The following is an 18,013-nucleotide window of genomic DNA, read 5'->3' on the forward strand; positions in this document are numbered from 1 at the left end:
ATTAGCATAATTTATGTACTATAATGAATCAATATTGATAAATATTAGTATTTGAGCCTCTAAATCGTTATGGGTCCTTCCATCTCTTTTGGGTAATTAATTAGTCATAACTACCGTTCATGGTGGGGATTGTGAAAATACAGACGGGCATGTCATATACAACACTTGATTACACACACACACACACACACACACACACACACAAGTGCACGTATGTAAATTTTTTTTTTTTTTTTTTAACCTATTTCACAAAGAAGGATAAATTGACTTGGTTGATGATGAATGAAAACAAACCAGTTGAAATTGTTAAATTGAGTGAATATCTAGTTAGAACTTTGAGAAAAAGAGGTAATGCTGCTATAGAACTGCAAAAATCCTTTTAGTTTATTATTCCTATGTTGGTATAACACTGATGTTGTCCATTTACTAAATTTTGTATACACCCGATTTGTACTAAAATGTTTCCCCATATGCTGCATCTATACCTGTATACACTCAAGGATCAAAAGTATTTCTGCACTGCTAAGTCTATACAATGCACTTAATAATACAAATTTTAAAGCATTGATAGAACTATTTCTACCTCAGCCATCACCATAAAAATTTCACAAATCATGCATAGTCACTTAGATTTAAATCTTGGGGTTTTTTTTTTGTGTGTGTCCCCCCCCCTCCCTCCCTCCTATATGTGTTACAGTTTTTAATACTCACTAGGATAATCATGTTGTAAGAACTTTATTTGAAATTAATCTTACACATTTCATATCAATGAGCATGCATTTTAGAATTCATAAATCATCCCACAAAAAACGTATAAGAAATAACAATAAACATTTGTCATGAATCTTGAGTATATTCTGCACATATTCTGAAAATTTCATAATGATAACACTAATTTTCAAATGTTGGTAGTAAAGTGTTTAAAATCCGAAAGTCGTAATGAAATGAATATATAGTGAAAATTAGCAGTGTCGAAGAAATAGTTTTGACCCTTGAGTGTAGTTTGTCGTTAACATGTTGTAATCTTTTCTGATATTAATTCTTTCTTTATGATTATGTCCTCTGCACCCAAAATTGGAATAAACTCATCTTGTGCACCAACCTAATATGACAACAGACAGAATAAACTCTTGTTCAGATTATCTAAACTTAGTATAAATATTCTATATATCAAGTTTATAACATTGAGACTGAGTCTTTAAGGGATGAATATGACTGAAGTTATATGTTGTGATGGACTTTTAGTTAGAAGGAATTTCCACCAAGCAATGTTACGGTACTCAATACATACTGAAATAGATATGACATATGTGTTAAGTAAATATATTCATATATGTATGTGTTAAACGATAACAAATACCCAATAAGTGCCTTGAGTAATAATTGCTAAATATATAATATTGCGTAGTACGCCTTCAGCAACACATCATGAGCTCAGCATCTGACATAGGATGCAAAGAGTTTCGTAATCTTCGCCATTTAAAAGCCAGTTGAAACAAGTTTATTGAACAGGGTCAAGTTTTTGAATAGGTAACAAAGTGCTCCGTATTTTCAGACACAATAATTCTCTGGTGGATGCATATTTCATCTTCAACTTCACGAAGTGCACAATTCATGCTGCAGATTCTTAACGTTGGATTTAATTGTAAACATGAACACATGTCAATATAGCAATCACAAAATAGTCATCTTTTGACCAAATAGTGGGTTGGGTTGTTGTTGTTTTTTCTGTCTGGAAACTCAATACTTTTTCGAATGCATGTACTGTAAAATTGTACTTCTTATTCTTTGTTTTCATTTCGTCTACCTATTTTAAATCTATTCAAAAATGGCTAAAACGGGACTATTTAATCACTTGTCAGCCTTGTTTTATACGAAATCTCGTTTTATTTTTTGGTATTTAAGTAAAATGAAGTCAATTTACCGAATGGAAGGTCACATGTTCTCATGATTTCGATACAAGGCTATATAGCCCAATTCCAACTTCTGGACATCATAGGATGCAATTTACAAGTCCCTCATTTATTAGGAATTTTAGAATTCAAAATAATACATATATCAACCCACGTCTTGCATCCATTGTTGTTTTTTGTTTGTATTTCTTTGAAGTGTAGGTGTACTGGATATATATCATATTGGATATTGTCAACTTGGAAATCATTCCCTATTTCTCAGTTTTGACATTTTCATTGACAATCAACGCATTTAGAGGTGTCTTTTCAAAAAAGGTTGGTGGCCGTGAAAACGGCCGTTTGTTTGTTTGTTTGCTTCAAGCAGACTTTTTACTTGCTGGCGGGTTTCTGGGTCTTCTTGGGCAGGAGCACGGCCTGGATGTTGGGCAGGACACCACCCTGGGCGATGGTCACGCCGGACAGAAGTTTGTTCAACTCCTCGTCGTTGCGGATGGCCAGCTGCAGGTGACGGGGAATGATTCTGGTCTTCTTGTTGTCACGGGCAGCGTTGCCTGCCAATTCCAAGACTTCGGCGGCCAAGTACTCTAGAACGGCGGCCAGGTACACGGGGGCGCCGGCTCCCACTCTCTCGGCGTAGTTACCCTTCCTCAGCAGACGGTGGATACGACCCACGGGAAACTGAAGTCCCGCACGGGAAGATCGGCTCTTTGCCTTTCCCTTCACTTTTCCTCCTTTACCACGTCCTGACATCTTTTTTTTTTATAGGTTGTAAGCTGAACAAAGCAAAGCAACGAATAACTCAAGCCATCACAACATTTACCCTTTTAAACGCGCAGTCGGATTCAACTGTACAGCCAATAGTGGCAATCGTATTTCTCGTATCTTGGCGCAGACCGACTGATTTAATGTTTACAAGGAGGTCCGTAATGCGCCTGTCTGCCGTTATCCGACCGTGTGATATATAAGGCAGCGCGGCCAATTGCCAAACTCATAGTTTTCAGTTTGATTTCAATCTGTAAACATGCCACCCAAAGCCGGATCTAAAGGAGCCAAGAAAGCCGCCACTAAGGCGAAGGCCCAGAGAACTGGGGACAAGAAAAAGCGCAGGAAGAGGAGGGAATCCTATGCCATCTACATTTACAAAGTCCTGAAGCAGGTCCACCCAGACACTGGCGTTTCCAGCAAAGCCATGAGCATCATGAACTCATTTGTCAATGACATTTTTGAGAGAATTGCTGCTGAAGCTTCCCGCCTGGCCCACTACAACAAACGCTCAACCATCACCAGCAGAGAAATCCAGACCGCTGTCCGTCTTCTCTTGCCCGGTGAATTGGCCAAGCACGCCGTCTCTGAGGGTACCAAGGCTGTCACCAAGTACACCAGCAGCAAGTAAACTGCAAGGACTTGTACCTCAAACTCAAAACGGCCCTTTTCAGGGCCACACAAATTTTTTGAAAAGATACCTATATAACAGCGCATCGAGAAACGTTCTATTAATGAAAGTATGCATAGTACATAAATACTGTCACTGCGTGTTGAAACTACACGCAATGTCAGTGTATATTGAAATGGAGTGCAGAGAATGAATATTACATTATGCATGAACATATGGATAGATATATATATATATAAGTCTATACACATGCACACACAAATGGTTCATTGGTGTCATTCAGCAGCATTGTTTAATGTGCTGTGCTTCTAGGTGTTTAATTTGATATTATATGCATCAATCTTCTATGTTAACCACACTAGACCTGTGTATATATATATATATATATATAAACAACTTGCATGCATATTCATTTTAATAAGAAGTTAACAATTAAACATAACTACACGATACAATTTACACATGTGTACCATATATATGAACATATCTTGTATTATTAATATTATGTTTCTTATAATTATTGTAAATTTGTCATAATATAATATAATTATTGTAACCTACCTGCTAAAGATTGTTGGATTCTGCAATACTTTTGAATGCATGCATCATGATGAGTATTGAGTATGTCCATTGCATATATATATATGGTACACATGTGTAAATTGTATCATGTAGTTATAATGTTTTAATTGTTAATTTGTATATGCCCCCTGAGGGCCCTTGATTGGTGAATAAATAATAAATAAATAAATATATATATATATATATATATATATATATACACACACACACACACACACATATATGAACATCATAATTGTGTACTGGAATTTGGTCCTGTATTGTATTTTGTGATTTGAATCATATATGCCGAGTGTTGGGCCCTAATTTGGAATAAATCGTATCAACGACATATAGATATATCATATATACATATCATTATATATTTCTGATGATTTAGATATTGAACTTTTGTAACACTATCATGTTAATAAATGTATGCAGTGCAGCAATGTGGATTCTGACAGTAGTAGTGCATCTGAATGATTGTCATTTATCTATTTTGTTGTTTCTAGTACGGTGTATTGTTTCAAAAGTGTACATGCCTCCCGAGGGCCCTAAAAATTGGTGAAATAAACATAAATTCATAAATAAATGATAACTTCCAACTTGAAAATCATTTAGTACTTTGCCTCCATTTGAACAGAGGAAAATGATACGATATATGTGCCAAATAGGAAGCGGTTGCTATTTTAGCATTTCTAGAGATCTCTTATTTATTATAATCATTATTAATGTAATTCCAGACATGGTATGTGGGTTGGTTTTTTTTTAGATAATCAGAACCTTGCATCATCATGTGGTATCTTTTGTAACGCATGGATTAGCATTACCTACTCGATCCAAACCAGTGTTATTATATAATAAGTAATGTGCAATGTATCAAAGGGACATTAGCTGTCATTTATTCACCCAAAATTGAATTTAAATGAAAATTGTTCTACATTATATATCTCAGTAATAACACCAGTATTTCAAACACCTTTTAACCTCAAAGCAGGCACATGAATAGGTAGTGTTGGTGATTAAATATTTAATATTATTGTCTTATCTTGTTTCCTATACAAAATAAATGTTGTTATTAGTCATTAATGTACAGATTCCTATGCCATTGAGAGAGAGGAAGAAAAAGGTTGCCATCACTTTCACAGCAAATGAATACCCCTTTAAATTTTTCAAACACATTTTGTCTGCACTCGTGTGTTATTGCAAGATGCCTGGAGTAAGAAATATAAAAAACAAAACTGTCCCTCCCTTAGTGCTTTGTGTACTCCCAATATGAAAAGAAATCAAGTAATGAATTAAAATTTCACAACTACATACACAAGATTGCATTCAGTAAAGTTGTATATGTTAATCGTGTTTGGCGTGCAGTGGGCAAGCATGAGGGTATATATTTATGAACAATGCAAGCTAATTACGTATGCATCCCAGATAAAGTGTGCAAGTAATTAACCTGGCAATATCCTCAACTGTTAATCGTTAAGCAATCTGCACTGCAAATGAAATGAAAACAATAACCGTTTCTCAAAGTCGTTTCATAGAGATGTCTTTTCAAAGAATTTTGGTGGCCGTTAAAACGGCCGTTTGGTTTTGCGCTGTGAAGCACAAACGATGGTAGAGTTTCTAACCACCGAATCCGTACAGGGTACGTCCCTGTCTCTTGAGGGCGTAGACTACGTCCATGGCTGTGACAGTCTTTCTTTTGGCGTGCTCGGTGTAGGTGACAGCATCACGAATGACGTTCTCAAGGAAAACTTTCAACACACCACGGGTCTCCTCATAAATGAGTCCAGAGATACGTTTGACTCCACCTCTACGTGCAAGACGACGGATGGCGGGCTTGGTGATACCCTGGATGTTATCTCTAAGGACCTTCCTGTGACGCTTGGCGCCCCCCTTTCCAAGACCTTTTCCTCCTTTGCCTCTTCCTGACATCTTTGCTTATCAATAGACAAGTTCTGAATAACCTTCCGACGAGGCGCTCGTGTTTATATAGCTCTAATTGACGACCCGTTAGAGCGCATTAAACCTTGAAACTTTGGCGGACACCAAAGAAGTGCTGTTAACTACATAGTGATTGGTTCTCGCTAAACGCGCCTACCTGTGTATGTTTACATTCACTAATATATACATCTACAGTCTATCTACATAAAAATGATTAAATAAAAAATACTTATTTCGATCCCTGTATGAACATAGAACATATTTTATTTTCCAATCAAAGGCCCTCAAGGGGCAGCATGAAAATATATACAAATACTGTACTATATACATATACAAGTAAGAAAGAAGTGATTACATAACACATAGTTACATGCAAATACAGTGTCATATATTGTTCAAAATAAATTTTCCAGTTCTGTTTAAAATAGATGGCTCTTCAGAACAAAATATGCAAATGAATTTTTGTTCATCATTAAGTTTAGTAAAAAAAAAAAAAAAAAAAAAAAAAAATTAACTGTTTTTTCTATAGCACCACAACATCAACAAACTTTTCACATCAAAAAATGAATCTCATCACCTAATGAACCGGAGTTGCATTTGTTACATATTCGTTCATTCCTAGTAATACCAGAATATCTACCAACTTCAGTCATCAATTTATGAGCTGATATCCGTAACTTACAAATAGATCTTCTAATATCAAAATTTTTAATTTTATTAAGATAGTTCTCAAAACCACAGTGCTCCTTAGTTTGAAATAAGTGCACAGTTTCCCATCAATTAATTTATTTCGAGTATTGTACCAGGTTTCAGTGTATTTACCACAGAGTAGTTTCTTTACAATTTTCTTAAATCTATACAGACTAAAATCGGATATCCAATTTTAACAGTTAATTTTTTTTTTACCAAACTCAATGATGAACAAAAATTCATTTACATACTATGTTCTGAAGAGCCATCTATTCTAAATATAACTGGAAAATTTATTTTGAACAATATATGACATTATTTGTATATAACTATGTGTTATGTAATCACTTCTTTCTTTACTTGTATAATATGTATATGTACATTATTTGTATGTATTTTCATGCTGTCCCTTGAGGGCCCTTGATTGGAAAATAAAATATGTTCTATGTTCATATTCTAAAGCTTTTTCTACGTCTAGTGAGTACCATGATAGTTCATTGTTGCAATGTAAACATTTACTACAGTAGATAAGCATCCTAATAATAAATATTTTATCAAATTCATTTAGGTTTTCAAGCCCTGTACCAATAACATGATTGATTTCAAAATATCATAATGTAGAGGGAATCTCCCCAATTCTGATAGTACAGCAAAATTTGTACTTTTCTTCTGTACACCAAGAATACATTTAGAATATTTTTGATGAAGCTGTGTATGTATGTAGTGTATGTAGTGTATGTAGTGTATGTATGTATGTATGTATGTATGTATGTATGTATGTATGTGGATTCTGTCAAATGAAGGTAATCTATTCTTAATCAAGCTCAGCACACTATATCAATATATTGTTCTGTGCAAACTGGGGGGAAAATAGAAAAAAGAAGAAAAAAAGAAAGAGTAAAACAATGATAATTTTATCACTTCGTTTAGGTTGCATGATATAAAATGTTATATGATTATGCAAACAATAGTGTAATGCAAAGTTAAATGTCACTGTTCCCTTTGAATAATCATAATTCCCCCCATTTCTACAAATTTGTGTATTTAATAAAAGTTACAATATGTTAGTGGGATTTTTGTTATTATAAATGCATGCTTGATATGCCCACGAGATTCCAGAATGTTGGTAGTATAAAATGTTCAATATCTGACTCTTCTAAAAGCTAGGTTGTTTTGGTGTACTACACCGTCGATTTCTATATAATGTATTACACATTCTTAGCAAGTTGTGTACAAACGATCATCTCGTACGCTGAATACACAAACGTGTAGTTTTCTGCTGACGAGGATTTTCAATGCTTTTGTGGTATGTCTATAGACTACCTGCTTTTCATCACAAAGTATATATAGATAACACGGTCAGCAAATTATTATTCTCACTGAACGTGCCTTAAAACTATTGTAATTATGCAGAAAATTTTAATGATTCAAGTGCGTGAATGTAGGATTATGTGTACCATAGTTATACTTTCATGACAGTTTCTCGATCGAGAGTAATATGAAGGCATCTTTTCGAAAGAATTTGGTGGCCGTGAAAACGGCCGTTTGTTTTTGAGTGTCAGACGATGAAATTTAAGCTCGCTCGCCGCGGATACGTCTGGCCAGCTGAATATCCTTGGGCATGATGGTCACCCTCTTGGCGTGGATAGCGCACAAGTTGGTATCCTCAAAGAGTCCTACAAGGTAGGCCTCGCTGGCTTCCTGGAGGGCCATAACGGCAGAACTCTGGAAACGCAAATCGGTCTTAAAGTCCTGTGCAATTTCACGGACCAGACGCTGGAATGGAAGTTTCCTGATGAGAAGCTCAGTGCTTTTCTGGTATCTTCTGATCTCACGAAGAGCGACAGTTCCTGGCCTGTATCTGTGGGGCTTCTTGACGCCACCGGTGGCTGGGGCGCTCTTACGAGCGGCCTTTGTAGCCAGCTGTTTTCGTGGGGCTTTGCCTCCAGTAGATTTTCTTGCGGTCTGCTTTGTACGTGCCATCTTCTCCTGATTCGGATAAATGAAATGGCCGATCTAGACCACTAGGGTTTATAAGCAAATCGAAATCGGCGCGCTCCTATCTAACGGCACTTGTCATTGGTCAGCGGTTCTGAAAGACACTCTGCGATTAGCGGCTTGTATGCAGCGTTGATTGGTCTTGACTAGAGACATTTCAATCCACCTTTTTGCACAGAATTAACAAACATGAAAAAAGAAAGACAACGATGAATTAAGGGGAAAGGAGGGGATTCAGGGTAGAATTTTAAGCATTTATATATGTGGACTACAAAAGTATGCAAAGACAAGTACATATTATACATTAAAATGAGATATTTTTATTCGGATTTATTCACCAAGCAAGGGCTCTCAGGTAGCATGTACAATTGTCATTGTACATATGTACAAGTTTCATTGCATTATACATATACACACACACACACACACACACACACACACACACAGGTGTATACACATCATTATTAACGGATTTCTATATTGACATTGGTCTGAAATTGTGATTCATAATTAAACATGCACAGTACAACACGGATGCAAATATGGGAAGTAAAAATGAAACAGTATAAAATGCTGTCCTGAATACAGAGGGTGCCAAGGGATGGCGCCTGTGCCCATATGCAGTCAATCAGACTGGCAGTCTTGTACTCTTAAGTATTGAAGACAGTTCATTCCTACAGATATGTGTAGAAATCAAAATGGACAATTTTTGAGAACATACATAGAATTTTGTCTTTTCTCCATTTTTTGTATGTTGCATTATCAAATTTGTAATAATAAACATTTAACATTGAGGTTGCAAAATAGTATTCGACAAAAGCAGTCCTCAAATATATTTGGATTGAGATGAAAACACTTACATATTGGATTCTCAGGAATCATTTTAATTCTTGGAATTTACAAAATATTGGAAAAAAGTCATTAAGGTTTTGTTAATTGAAATATATTAGTTGCGACTAACACCATTGGCATATGATTTGATGTTATTCGTGCTAGTTAGTTGAGACTAATTAGTAAATAGCTTTGTAAATTTTTCAAGACCCCAAATCCTATACTTCACTGTCATATCATAACAAAAACATGCAGTGCATTTGAGCATTGGATAACTTTTTAAAATGTGTAAGTGTTTATTTCATTTCGAAGGTTAAATCTGAGGTATTGTCACTCTGTTCGTGATATAACCCACTTTTTGTCACTGTTAGACACTGATCAGATATTTATTTGGTGAATTCAAGCTAGCTTTACTCAAAGGAATGAGGAATCAATGAAGTGGGTACTATACTATACTACATTGCTATAATTATATATATAATAATAATAGATATATATATGTGTGTGTGTGTGTGAATTTTGAACTCTTTTTTTTTCTCAGTTGTCATAATATTATTTATCATGTCACCAGTCTCGATCTTATTTCTTATCCAACAACTTGGAAGTCAGAACAGAATAAACGTTAAAAAGCAAATGGCTTGCATCAGTATTCACTTATTAAATGATGGAGAAATGTGTTTCTCTCACACGTGTAAGAAAGGCATCTTTTCTAAAAATGTTGGTAGCCCTAAAAAGGGCTTTTGTTAAAGGAGTAAACACTCTGCAGGAAATTGCAAGAGTGCTTATTTCTTGGCGGCTGCTTTTTTAGGAGTCTTGGATTTCTTGGCGACGGCCTTCTTGGGGGTCTTGGCCTTCTTGGGGGCTTTGGCGGCGGCGGGCTTCTTGGGGGACTTGGCTGCCGTCTTCTTCTTGGGAGTCTTGGCCTTCTTGGGCGCAGCTGGTTTCTTTGGAGTCTTCTTGACCTTTTTCTCTCCGGCAGCCTTCTTGGGCTTGGCAGCAGCAGCCTTCTTAGGTTTGGCAGCCTTTGGTTTGGCTACTTTCTTAGCTTTAGGCTTCTGCTCAGCCTTGGGCTTGTCTCCAAGCTTGAAGGAACCGCTGGCGCCTGTACCCTTGGCTTGCTTCAAAGCACCTTTTTTGACTCCATTTTTAAGGGCCATTCTGAGATGGGCATTGATGGATTTGGCGTCATTGCCCAGTTTATAGTTGGCCATCACGTACTTGAGAATGGCTTGTTTAGATGATCCGCCACGCTCTTTCAGTGACCCAAGGGCAGCCTTGATCATGTCGATGTACTTGGGGTGCGCTGCGGGCACCTTGGGCTTGGAAACCTTCTTTTTTGCTGGAGCTGCTGTATCTGCCATGACTGCGTACGACACGAGAACAGTAAATACTAGTCGCTCGGAACGCACTCGCTGTTTTGTTTACATCGAGCGCGGACCTCCTTGAAAACATCCAATCTGTCGGTGTGTGTATCGTGTTGTCTCGGTGTGCTTTGATGTTAAAGTCTTTGCATTCGAGTTGCGCCTCAACAAAGGAATATCAGCCGTAAATGTTATCACAACCCTCCTACGGAAGCATATTAGGGCCGCAGCAGTATCTTTTTTTAGTGTGTTATAACAAATTAATGATTTGTTAAAACAGATTAATAATTGGTTATTAACAGATTATTAATTTGTTATAACAGATTATTAATTTGTTATAACGAATTAGTAATTTGTTATTATAACAAATTACTAATTTGTTATTACAACAAATTACTAATTTGCATGACATATATATATAACACTTGATTGTATGTGCACGTATGTAAATATTTTTTTTATTTTATTTTTTTTTTTTTTATTACCATTTCACAAAGAAGGATAAATTGACTTGGTTGATGATGAATGAAAACAAACCAGTTGAAATTGAGTGAATATCTAGTTAGAACTTTGAGAAAAAGAGGTAATGCTGCTATAGAACTGCAAAAATCCTTTTAGTTTATTATTCCTATTTTGGTATAACACTGATGTTGTCCATTTACTAAATTTTGTATACACCCGATTTGTACTAAAATGTTTCCCCATATGCTGCATCTATACCTGTATACACTCAAGGATCAAAAGTATTTCTGCACTGCTAAGTCTATACAATGCACTTAATAATACAAATTTTAAAGCATTGATAGAACTATTTCTACCTCAGCCATCACCATAAAAATTTCACAAATCATGCATAGTCACTTAGATTTAAATCTTGGGGTTTTTTTTTGGTGTGTGTCCCCCCCCCCCCCCCCTCCCTCCCTCCTATATGTGTTACAGTTTTTAATACTCACTAGGATAATCATGTTGTAAGAACTTTATTTGAAATTAATCTTACACATTTCATATCAATGAGCATGCATTTTAGAATTCATAAATCATCCCACAAAAAACGTATAAGAAATAACAATAAACATTTGTCATGAATCTTGAGTATATTCTGCACATATTCTGAAAATTTCATAATGATAACACTAATTTTCAAATGTTGGTAGTAAAGTGTTTAAAATCCGAAAGTCGTAATGAAATGAATATATAGTGAAAATTAGCAGTGTCGAAGAAATAGTTTTGACCCTTGAGTGTAGTTTGTCGTTAACATGTTGTAATCTTTTCTGATATTAATTCTTTCTTTATGATTATGTCCTCTGCACCCAAAATTGGAATAAACTCATCTTGTGCACCAACCTAATATGACAACAGACAGAATAAACTCTTGTTCAGATTATCTAAACTTAGTATAAATATTCTATATATCAAGTTTATAACATTGAGACTGAGTCTTTAAGGGATGAATATGACTGAAGTTATATGTTGTGATGGACTTTTAGTTAGAAGGAATTTCCACCAAGCAATGTTACGGTACTCAATACATACTGAAATAGATATGACATATGTGTTAAGTAAATATATTCATATATGTATGTGTTAAACGATAACAAATACCCAATAAGTGCCTTGAGTAATAATTGCTAAATATATAATATTGCGTAGTACGCCTTCAGCAACACATCATGAGCTCAGCATCTGACATAGGATGCAAAGAGTTTCGTAATCTTCGCCATTTAAAAGCCAGTTGAAACAAGTTTATTGAACAGGGTCAAGTTTTTGAATAGGTAACAAAGTGCTCCGTATTTTCAGACACAATAATTCTCTGGTGGATGCATATTTCATCTTCAACTTCACGAAGTGCACAATTCATGCTGCAGATTCTTAACGTTGGATTTAATTGTAAACATGAACACATGTCAATATAGCAATCACAAAATAGTCATCTTTTGACCAAATAGTGGGTTGGGTTGTTGTTGTTTTTTCTGTCTGGAAACTCAATACTTTTTCGAATGCATGTACTGTAAAATTGTACTTCTTATTCTTTGTTTTCATTTCGTCTACCTATTTTAAATCTATTCAAAAATGGCTAAAACGGGACTATTTAATCACTTGTCAGCCTTGTTTTATACGAAATCTCGTTTTATTTTTTGGTATTTAAGTAAAATGAAGTCAATTTACCGAATGGAAGGTCACATGTTCTCATGATTTCGATACAAGGCTATATAGCCCAATTCCAACTTCTGGACATCATAGGATGCAATTTACAAGTCCCTCATTTATTAGGAATTTTAGAATTCAAAATAATACATATATCAACCCACGTCTTGCATCCATTGTTGTTTTTTGTTTGTATTTCTTTGAAGTGTAGGTGTACTGGATATATATCATATTGGATATTGTCAACTTGGAAATCATTCCCTATTTCTCAGTTTTGACATTTTCATTGACAATCAACGCATTTAGAGGTGTCTTTTCAAAAAAGGTTGGTGGCCGTGAAAACGGCCGTTTGTTTGTTTGTTTGCTTCAAGCAGACTTTTTACTTGCTGGCGGGTTTCTGGGTCTTCTTGGGCAGGAGCACGGCCTGGATGTTGGGCAGGACACCACCCTGGGCGATGGTCACGCCGGACAGAAGTTTGTTCAACTCCTCGTCGTTGCGGATGGCCAGCTGCAGGTGACGGGGAATGATTCTGGTCTTCTTGTTGTCACGGGCAGCGTTGCCTGCCAATTCCAAGACTTCGGCGGCCAAGTACTCTAGAACGGCGGCCAGGTACACGGGGGCGCCGGCTCCCACTCTCTCGGCGTAGTTACCCTTCCTCAGCAGACGGTGGATACGACCCACGGGAAACTGAAGTCCCGCACGGGAAGATCGGCTCTTTGCCTTTCCCTTCACTTTTCCTCCTTTACCACGTCCTGACATCTTTTTTTTTTATAGGTTGTAAGCTGAACAAAGCAAAGCAACGAATAACTCAAGCCATCACAACATTTACCCTTTTAAACGCGCAGTCGGATTCAACTGTACAGCCAATAGTGGCAATCGTATTTCTCGTATCTTGGCGCAGACCGACTGATTTAATGTTTACAAGGAGGTCCGTAATGCGCCTGTCTGCCGTTATCCGACCGTGTGATATATAAGGCAGCGCGGCCAATTGCCAAACTCATAGTTTTCAGTTTGATTTCAATCTGTAAACATGCCACCCAAAGCCGGATCTAAAGGAGCCAAGAAAGCCGCCACTAAGGCGAAGGCCCAGAGAACTGGGGACAAGAAAAAGCGCAGGAAGAGGAGGGAATCCTATGCCATCTACATTTACAAAGTCCTGAAGCAGGTCCACCCAGACACTGGCGTTTCCAGCAAAGCCATGAGCATCATGAACTCATTTGTCAATGACATTTTTGAGAGAATTGCTGCTGAAGCTTCCCGCCTGGCCCACTACAACAAACGCTCAACCATCACCAGCAGAGAAATCCAGACCGCTGTCCGTCTTCTCTTGCCCGGTGAATTGGCCAAGCACGCCGTCTCTGAGGGTACCAAGGCTGTCACCAAGTACACCAGCAGCAAGTAAACTGCAAGGACTTGTACCTCAAACTCAAAACGGCCCTTTTCAGGGCCACACAAATTTTTTGAAAAGATACCTATATAACAGCGCATCGAGAAACGTTCTATTAATGAAAGTATGCATAGTACATAAATACTGTCACTGCGTGTTGAAACTACACGCAATGTCAGTGTATATTGAAATGGAGTGCAGAGAATGAATATTACATTATGCATGAACATATGGATAGATATATATATATATAAGTCTATACACATGCACACACAAATGGTTCATTGGTGTCATTCAGCAGCATTGTTTAATGTGCTGTGCTTCTAGGTGTTTAATTTGATATTATATGCATCAATCTTCTATGTTAACCACACTAGACCTGTGTATATATATATATATATATATAAACAACTTGCATGCATATTCATTTTAATAAGAAGTTAACAATTAAACATAACTACACGATACAATTTACACATGTGTACCATATATATGAACATATCTTGTATTATTAATATTATGTTTCTTATAATTATTGTAAATTTGTCATAATATAATATAATTATTGTAACCTACCTGCTAAAGATTGTTGGATTCTGCAATACTTTTGAATGCATGCATCATGATGAGTATTGAGTATGTCCATTGCATATATATATATGGTACACATGTGTAAATTGTATCATGTAGTTATAATGTTTTAATTGTTAATTTGTATATGCCCCCTGAGGGCCCTTGATTGGTGAATAAATAATAAATAAATAAATATATATATATATATATATATATATATATACACACACACACACACACACATATATGAACATCATAATTGTGTACTGGAATTTGGTCCTGTATTGTATTTTGTGATTTGAATCATATATGCCGAGTGTTGGGCCCTAATTTGGAATAAATCGTATCAACGACATATAGATATATCATATATACATATCATTATATATTTCTGATGATTTAGATATTGAACTTTTGTAACACTATCATGTTAATAAATGTATGCAGTGCAGCAATGTGGATTCTGACAGTAGTAGTGCATCTGAATGATTGTCATTTATCTATTTTGTTGTTTCTAGTACGGTGTATTGTTTCAAAAGTGTACATGCCTCCCGAGGGCCCTAAAAATTGGTGAAATAAACATAAATTCATAAATAAATGATAACTTCCAACTTGAAAATCATTTAGTACTTTGCCTCCATTTGAACAGAGGAAAATGATACGATATATGTGCCAAATAGGAAGCGGTTGCTATTTTAGCATTTCTAGAGATCTCTTATTTATTATAATCATTATTAATGTAATTCCAGACATGGTATGTGGGTTGGTTTTTTTTTAGATAATCAGAACCTTGCATCATCATGTGGTATCTTTTGTAACGCATGGATTAGCATTACCTACTCGATCCAAACCAGTGTTATTATATAATAAGTAATGTGCAATGTATCAAAGGGACATTAGCTGTCATTTATTCACCCAAAATTGAATTTAAATGAAAATTGTTCTACATTATATATCTCAGTAATAACACCAGTATTTCAAACACCTTTTAACCTCAAAGCAGGCACATGAATAGGTAGTGTTGGTGATTAAATATTTAATATTATTGTCTTATCTTGTTTCCTATACAAAATAAATGTTGTTATTAGTCATTAATGTACAGATTCCTATGCCATTGAGAGAGAGGAAGAAAAAGGTTGCCATCACTTTCACAGCAAATGAATACCCCTTTAAATTTTTCAAACACATTTTGTCTGCACTCGTGTGTTATTGCAAGATGCCTGGAGTAAGAAATATAAAAAACAAAACTGTCCCTCCCTTAGTGCTTTGTGTACTCCCAATATGAAAAGAAATCAAGTAATGAATTAAAATTTCACAACTACATACACAAGATTGCATTCAGTAAAGTTGTATATGTTAATCGTGTTTGGCGTGCAGTGGGCAAGCATGAGGGTATATATTTATGAACAATGCAAGCTAATTACGTATGCATCCCAGATAAAGTGTGCAAGTAATTAACCTGGCAATATCCTCAACTGTTAATCGTTAAGCAATCTGCACTGCAAATGAAATGAAAACAATAACCGTTTCTCAAAGTCGTTTCATAGAGATGTCTTTTCAAAGAATTTTGGTGGCCGTTAAAACGGCCGTTTGGTTTTGCGCTGTGAAGCACAAACGATGGTAGAGTTTCTAACCACCGAATCCGTACAGGGTACGTCCCTGTCTCTTGAGGGCGTAGACTACGTCCATGGCTGTGACAGTCTTTCTTTTGGCGTGCTCGGTGTAGGTGACAGCATCACGAATGACGTTCTCAAGGAAAACTTTCAACACACCACGGGTCTCCTCATAAATGAGTCCAGAGATACGTTTGACTCCACCTCTACGTGCAAGACGACGGATGGCGGGCTTGGTGATACCCTGGATGTTATCTCTAAGGACCTTCCTGTGACGCTTGGCGCCCCCCTTTCCAAGACCTTTTCCTCCTTTGCCTCTTCCTGACATCTTTGCTTATCAATAGACAAGTTCTGAATAACCTTCCGACGAGGCGCTCGTGTTTATATAGCTCTAATTGACGACCCGTTAGAGCGCATTAAACCTTGAAACTTTGGCGGACACCAAAGAAGTGCTGTTAACTACATAGTGATTGGTTCTCGCTAAACGCGCCTACCTGTGTATGTTTACATTCACTAATATATACATCTACAGTCTATCTACATAAAAATGATTAAATAAAAAATACTTATTTCGATCCCTGTATGAACATAGAACATATTTTATTTTCCAATCAAAGGCCCTCAAGGGGCAGCATGAAAATATATACAAATACTGTACTATATACATATACAAGTAAGAAAGAAGTGATTACATAACACATAGTTACATGCAAATACAGTGTCATATATTGTTCAAAATAAATTTTCCAGTTCTGTTTAAAATAGATGGCTCTTCAGAACAAAATATGCAAATGAATTTTTGTTCATCATTAAGTTTAGTAAAAAAAAAAAAAAAAAAAAAAAAAAATTAACTGTTTTTTCTATAGCACCACAACATCAACAAACTTTTCACATCAAAAAATGAATCTCATCACCTAATGAACCGGAGTTGCATTTGTTACATATTCGTTCATTCCTAGTAATACCAGAATATCTACCAACTTCAGTCATCAATTTATGAGCTGATATCCGTAACTTACAAATAGATCTTCTAATATCAAAATTTTTAATTTTATTAAGATAGTTCTCAAAACCACAGTGCTCCTTAGTTTGAAATAAGTGCACAGTTTCCCATCAATTAATTTATTTCGAGTATTGTACCAGGTTTCAGTGTATTTACCACAGAGTAGTTTCTTTACAATTTTCTTAAATCTATACAGACTAAAATCGGATATCCAATTTTAACAGTTAATTTTTTTTTTACCAAACTCAATGATGAACAAAAATTCATTTACATACTATGTTCTGAAGAGCCATCTATTCTAAATATAACTGGAAAATTTATTTTGAACAATATATGACATTATTTGTATATAACTATGTGTTATGTAATCACTTCTTTCTTTACTTGTATAATATGTATATGTACATTATTTGTATGTATTTTCATGCTGTCCCTTGAGGGCCCTTGATTGGAAAATAAAATATGTTCTATGTTCATATTCTAAAGCTTTTTCTACGTCTAGTGAGTACCATGATAGTTCATTGTTGCAATGTAAACATTTACTACAGTAGATAAGCATCCTAATAATAAATATTTTATCAAATTCATTTAGGTTTT

At 35.8% G+C, this 18,013-nt stretch overlaps 6 protein-coding genes across 6 annotated transcripts; 2 read left to right on the forward strand and 4 right to left on the reverse strand.

The window, feature by feature from the left end:
* Positions 1 to 718: 718 nt before the first annotated feature.
* Positions 719 to 2,663, reverse strand: LOC130054895 (histone H2A). Its single transcript, XM_056165973.1, has one exon. The coding sequence runs from the start codon at positions 2,661 to 2,663 to the stop codon at positions 2,283 to 2,285; it is 381 nt and encodes a 126-aa protein (XP_056021948.1). The 3' UTR covers positions 719 to 2,282.
* Positions 2,664 to 2,934: 271 nt separating this feature from the next.
* On the forward strand, positions 2,935 to 5,834 carry LOC130046389 (histone H2B). The gene has a single exon (XM_048875941.2). The coding sequence runs from the start codon at positions 2,935 to 2,937 to the stop codon at positions 3,304 to 3,306; it is 372 nt and encodes a 123-aa protein (XP_048731898.1). The 3' UTR covers positions 3,307 to 5,834.
* LOC130054944 (uncharacterized) lies at positions 4,884 to 16,878 on the reverse strand. The gene is made up of 5 exons (XM_056166063.1): positions 16,435 to 16,878; positions 13,227 to 13,592; positions 10,134 to 10,696; positions 8,137 to 8,520; positions 4,884 to 5,805 (listed from the first exon to the last, which is right to left on the reverse strand). Exons 1-5 carry the CDS (start codon positions 16,739 to 16,741, stop codon positions 5,494 to 5,496), a joined length of 1,932 nt encoding a protein of 643 aa, XP_056022038.1. The 5' UTR covers positions 16,742 to 16,878; the 3' UTR covers positions 4,884 to 5,493.
* LOC125648899 (histone H1-delta-like) lies at positions 8,800 to 10,694 on the reverse strand. Its single transcript, XM_056165971.1, has one exon. The coding sequence runs from the start codon at positions 10,692 to 10,694 to the stop codon at positions 10,116 to 10,118; it is 579 nt and encodes a 192-aa protein (XP_056021946.1). The 3' UTR covers positions 8,800 to 10,115.
* LOC130054896 (histone H2A) lies at positions 11,655 to 13,599 on the reverse strand. The gene has a single exon (XM_056165974.1). It carries the CDS (start codon positions 13,597 to 13,599, stop codon positions 13,219 to 13,221), a length of 381 nt encoding a protein of 126 aa, XP_056021949.1. The 3' UTR covers positions 11,655 to 13,218.
* LOC125648903 (histone H2B) lies at positions 13,871 to 16,770 on the forward strand. The gene has a single exon (XM_056165977.1). It carries the CDS (start codon positions 13,871 to 13,873, stop codon positions 14,240 to 14,242), a length of 372 nt encoding a protein of 123 aa, XP_056021952.1. The 3' UTR covers positions 14,243 to 16,770.
* Positions 16,879 to 18,013: the final 1,135 nt, after the last annotated feature.

This window comes from Ostrea edulis, chromosome 5 (genome assembly GCF_947568905.1).
Source record: "Ostrea edulis chromosome 5, xbOstEdul1.1, whole genome shotgun sequence".
NCBI classification, from domain to species: Eukaryota; Metazoa; Mollusca; class Bivalvia; order Ostreida; family Ostreidae; genus Ostrea; species Ostrea edulis.

Coding starts and splice junctions, on each gene's coding strand:
- LOC130054895 (XM_056165973.1), bottom strand. CDS start 2,663: ATGTCAGGACGTGGTAAAGGAGGAAAAGTGAAGGGAAAGGCAAAGAGC.
- LOC130046389 (XM_048875941.2), top strand. CDS start 2,935: ATGCCACCCAAAGCCGGATCTAAAGGAGCCAAGAAAGCCGCCACTAAG.
- LOC125648899 (XM_056165971.1), bottom strand. CDS start 10,694: ATGGCAGATACAGCAGCTCCAGCAAAAAAGAAGGTTTCCAAGCCCAAG.
- LOC130054896 (XM_056165974.1), bottom strand. CDS start 13,599: ATGTCAGGACGTGGTAAAGGAGGAAAAGTGAAGGGAAAGGCAAAGAGC.
- LOC125648903 (XM_056165977.1), top strand. CDS start 13,871: ATGCCACCCAAAGCCGGATCTAAAGGAGCCAAGAAAGCCGCCACTAAG.
- LOC130054944 (XM_056166063.1), bottom strand. CDS start 16,741: ATGTCAGGAAGAGGCAAAGGAGGAAAAGGTCTTGGAAAGGGGGGCGCC. Junction 8,521..10,133: donor AATCCAAGACTCCTAAAAAA/GCAGCCGCCAAG, acceptor CTAGTGGTCTAG/ATCGGCCATTTCATTTATCC. Junction 5,806..8,136: donor GCGCTATCCACGCCAAGAGG/GTGACCATCATG, acceptor TGATAAGCAAAG/ATGTCAGGAAGAGGCAAAGG.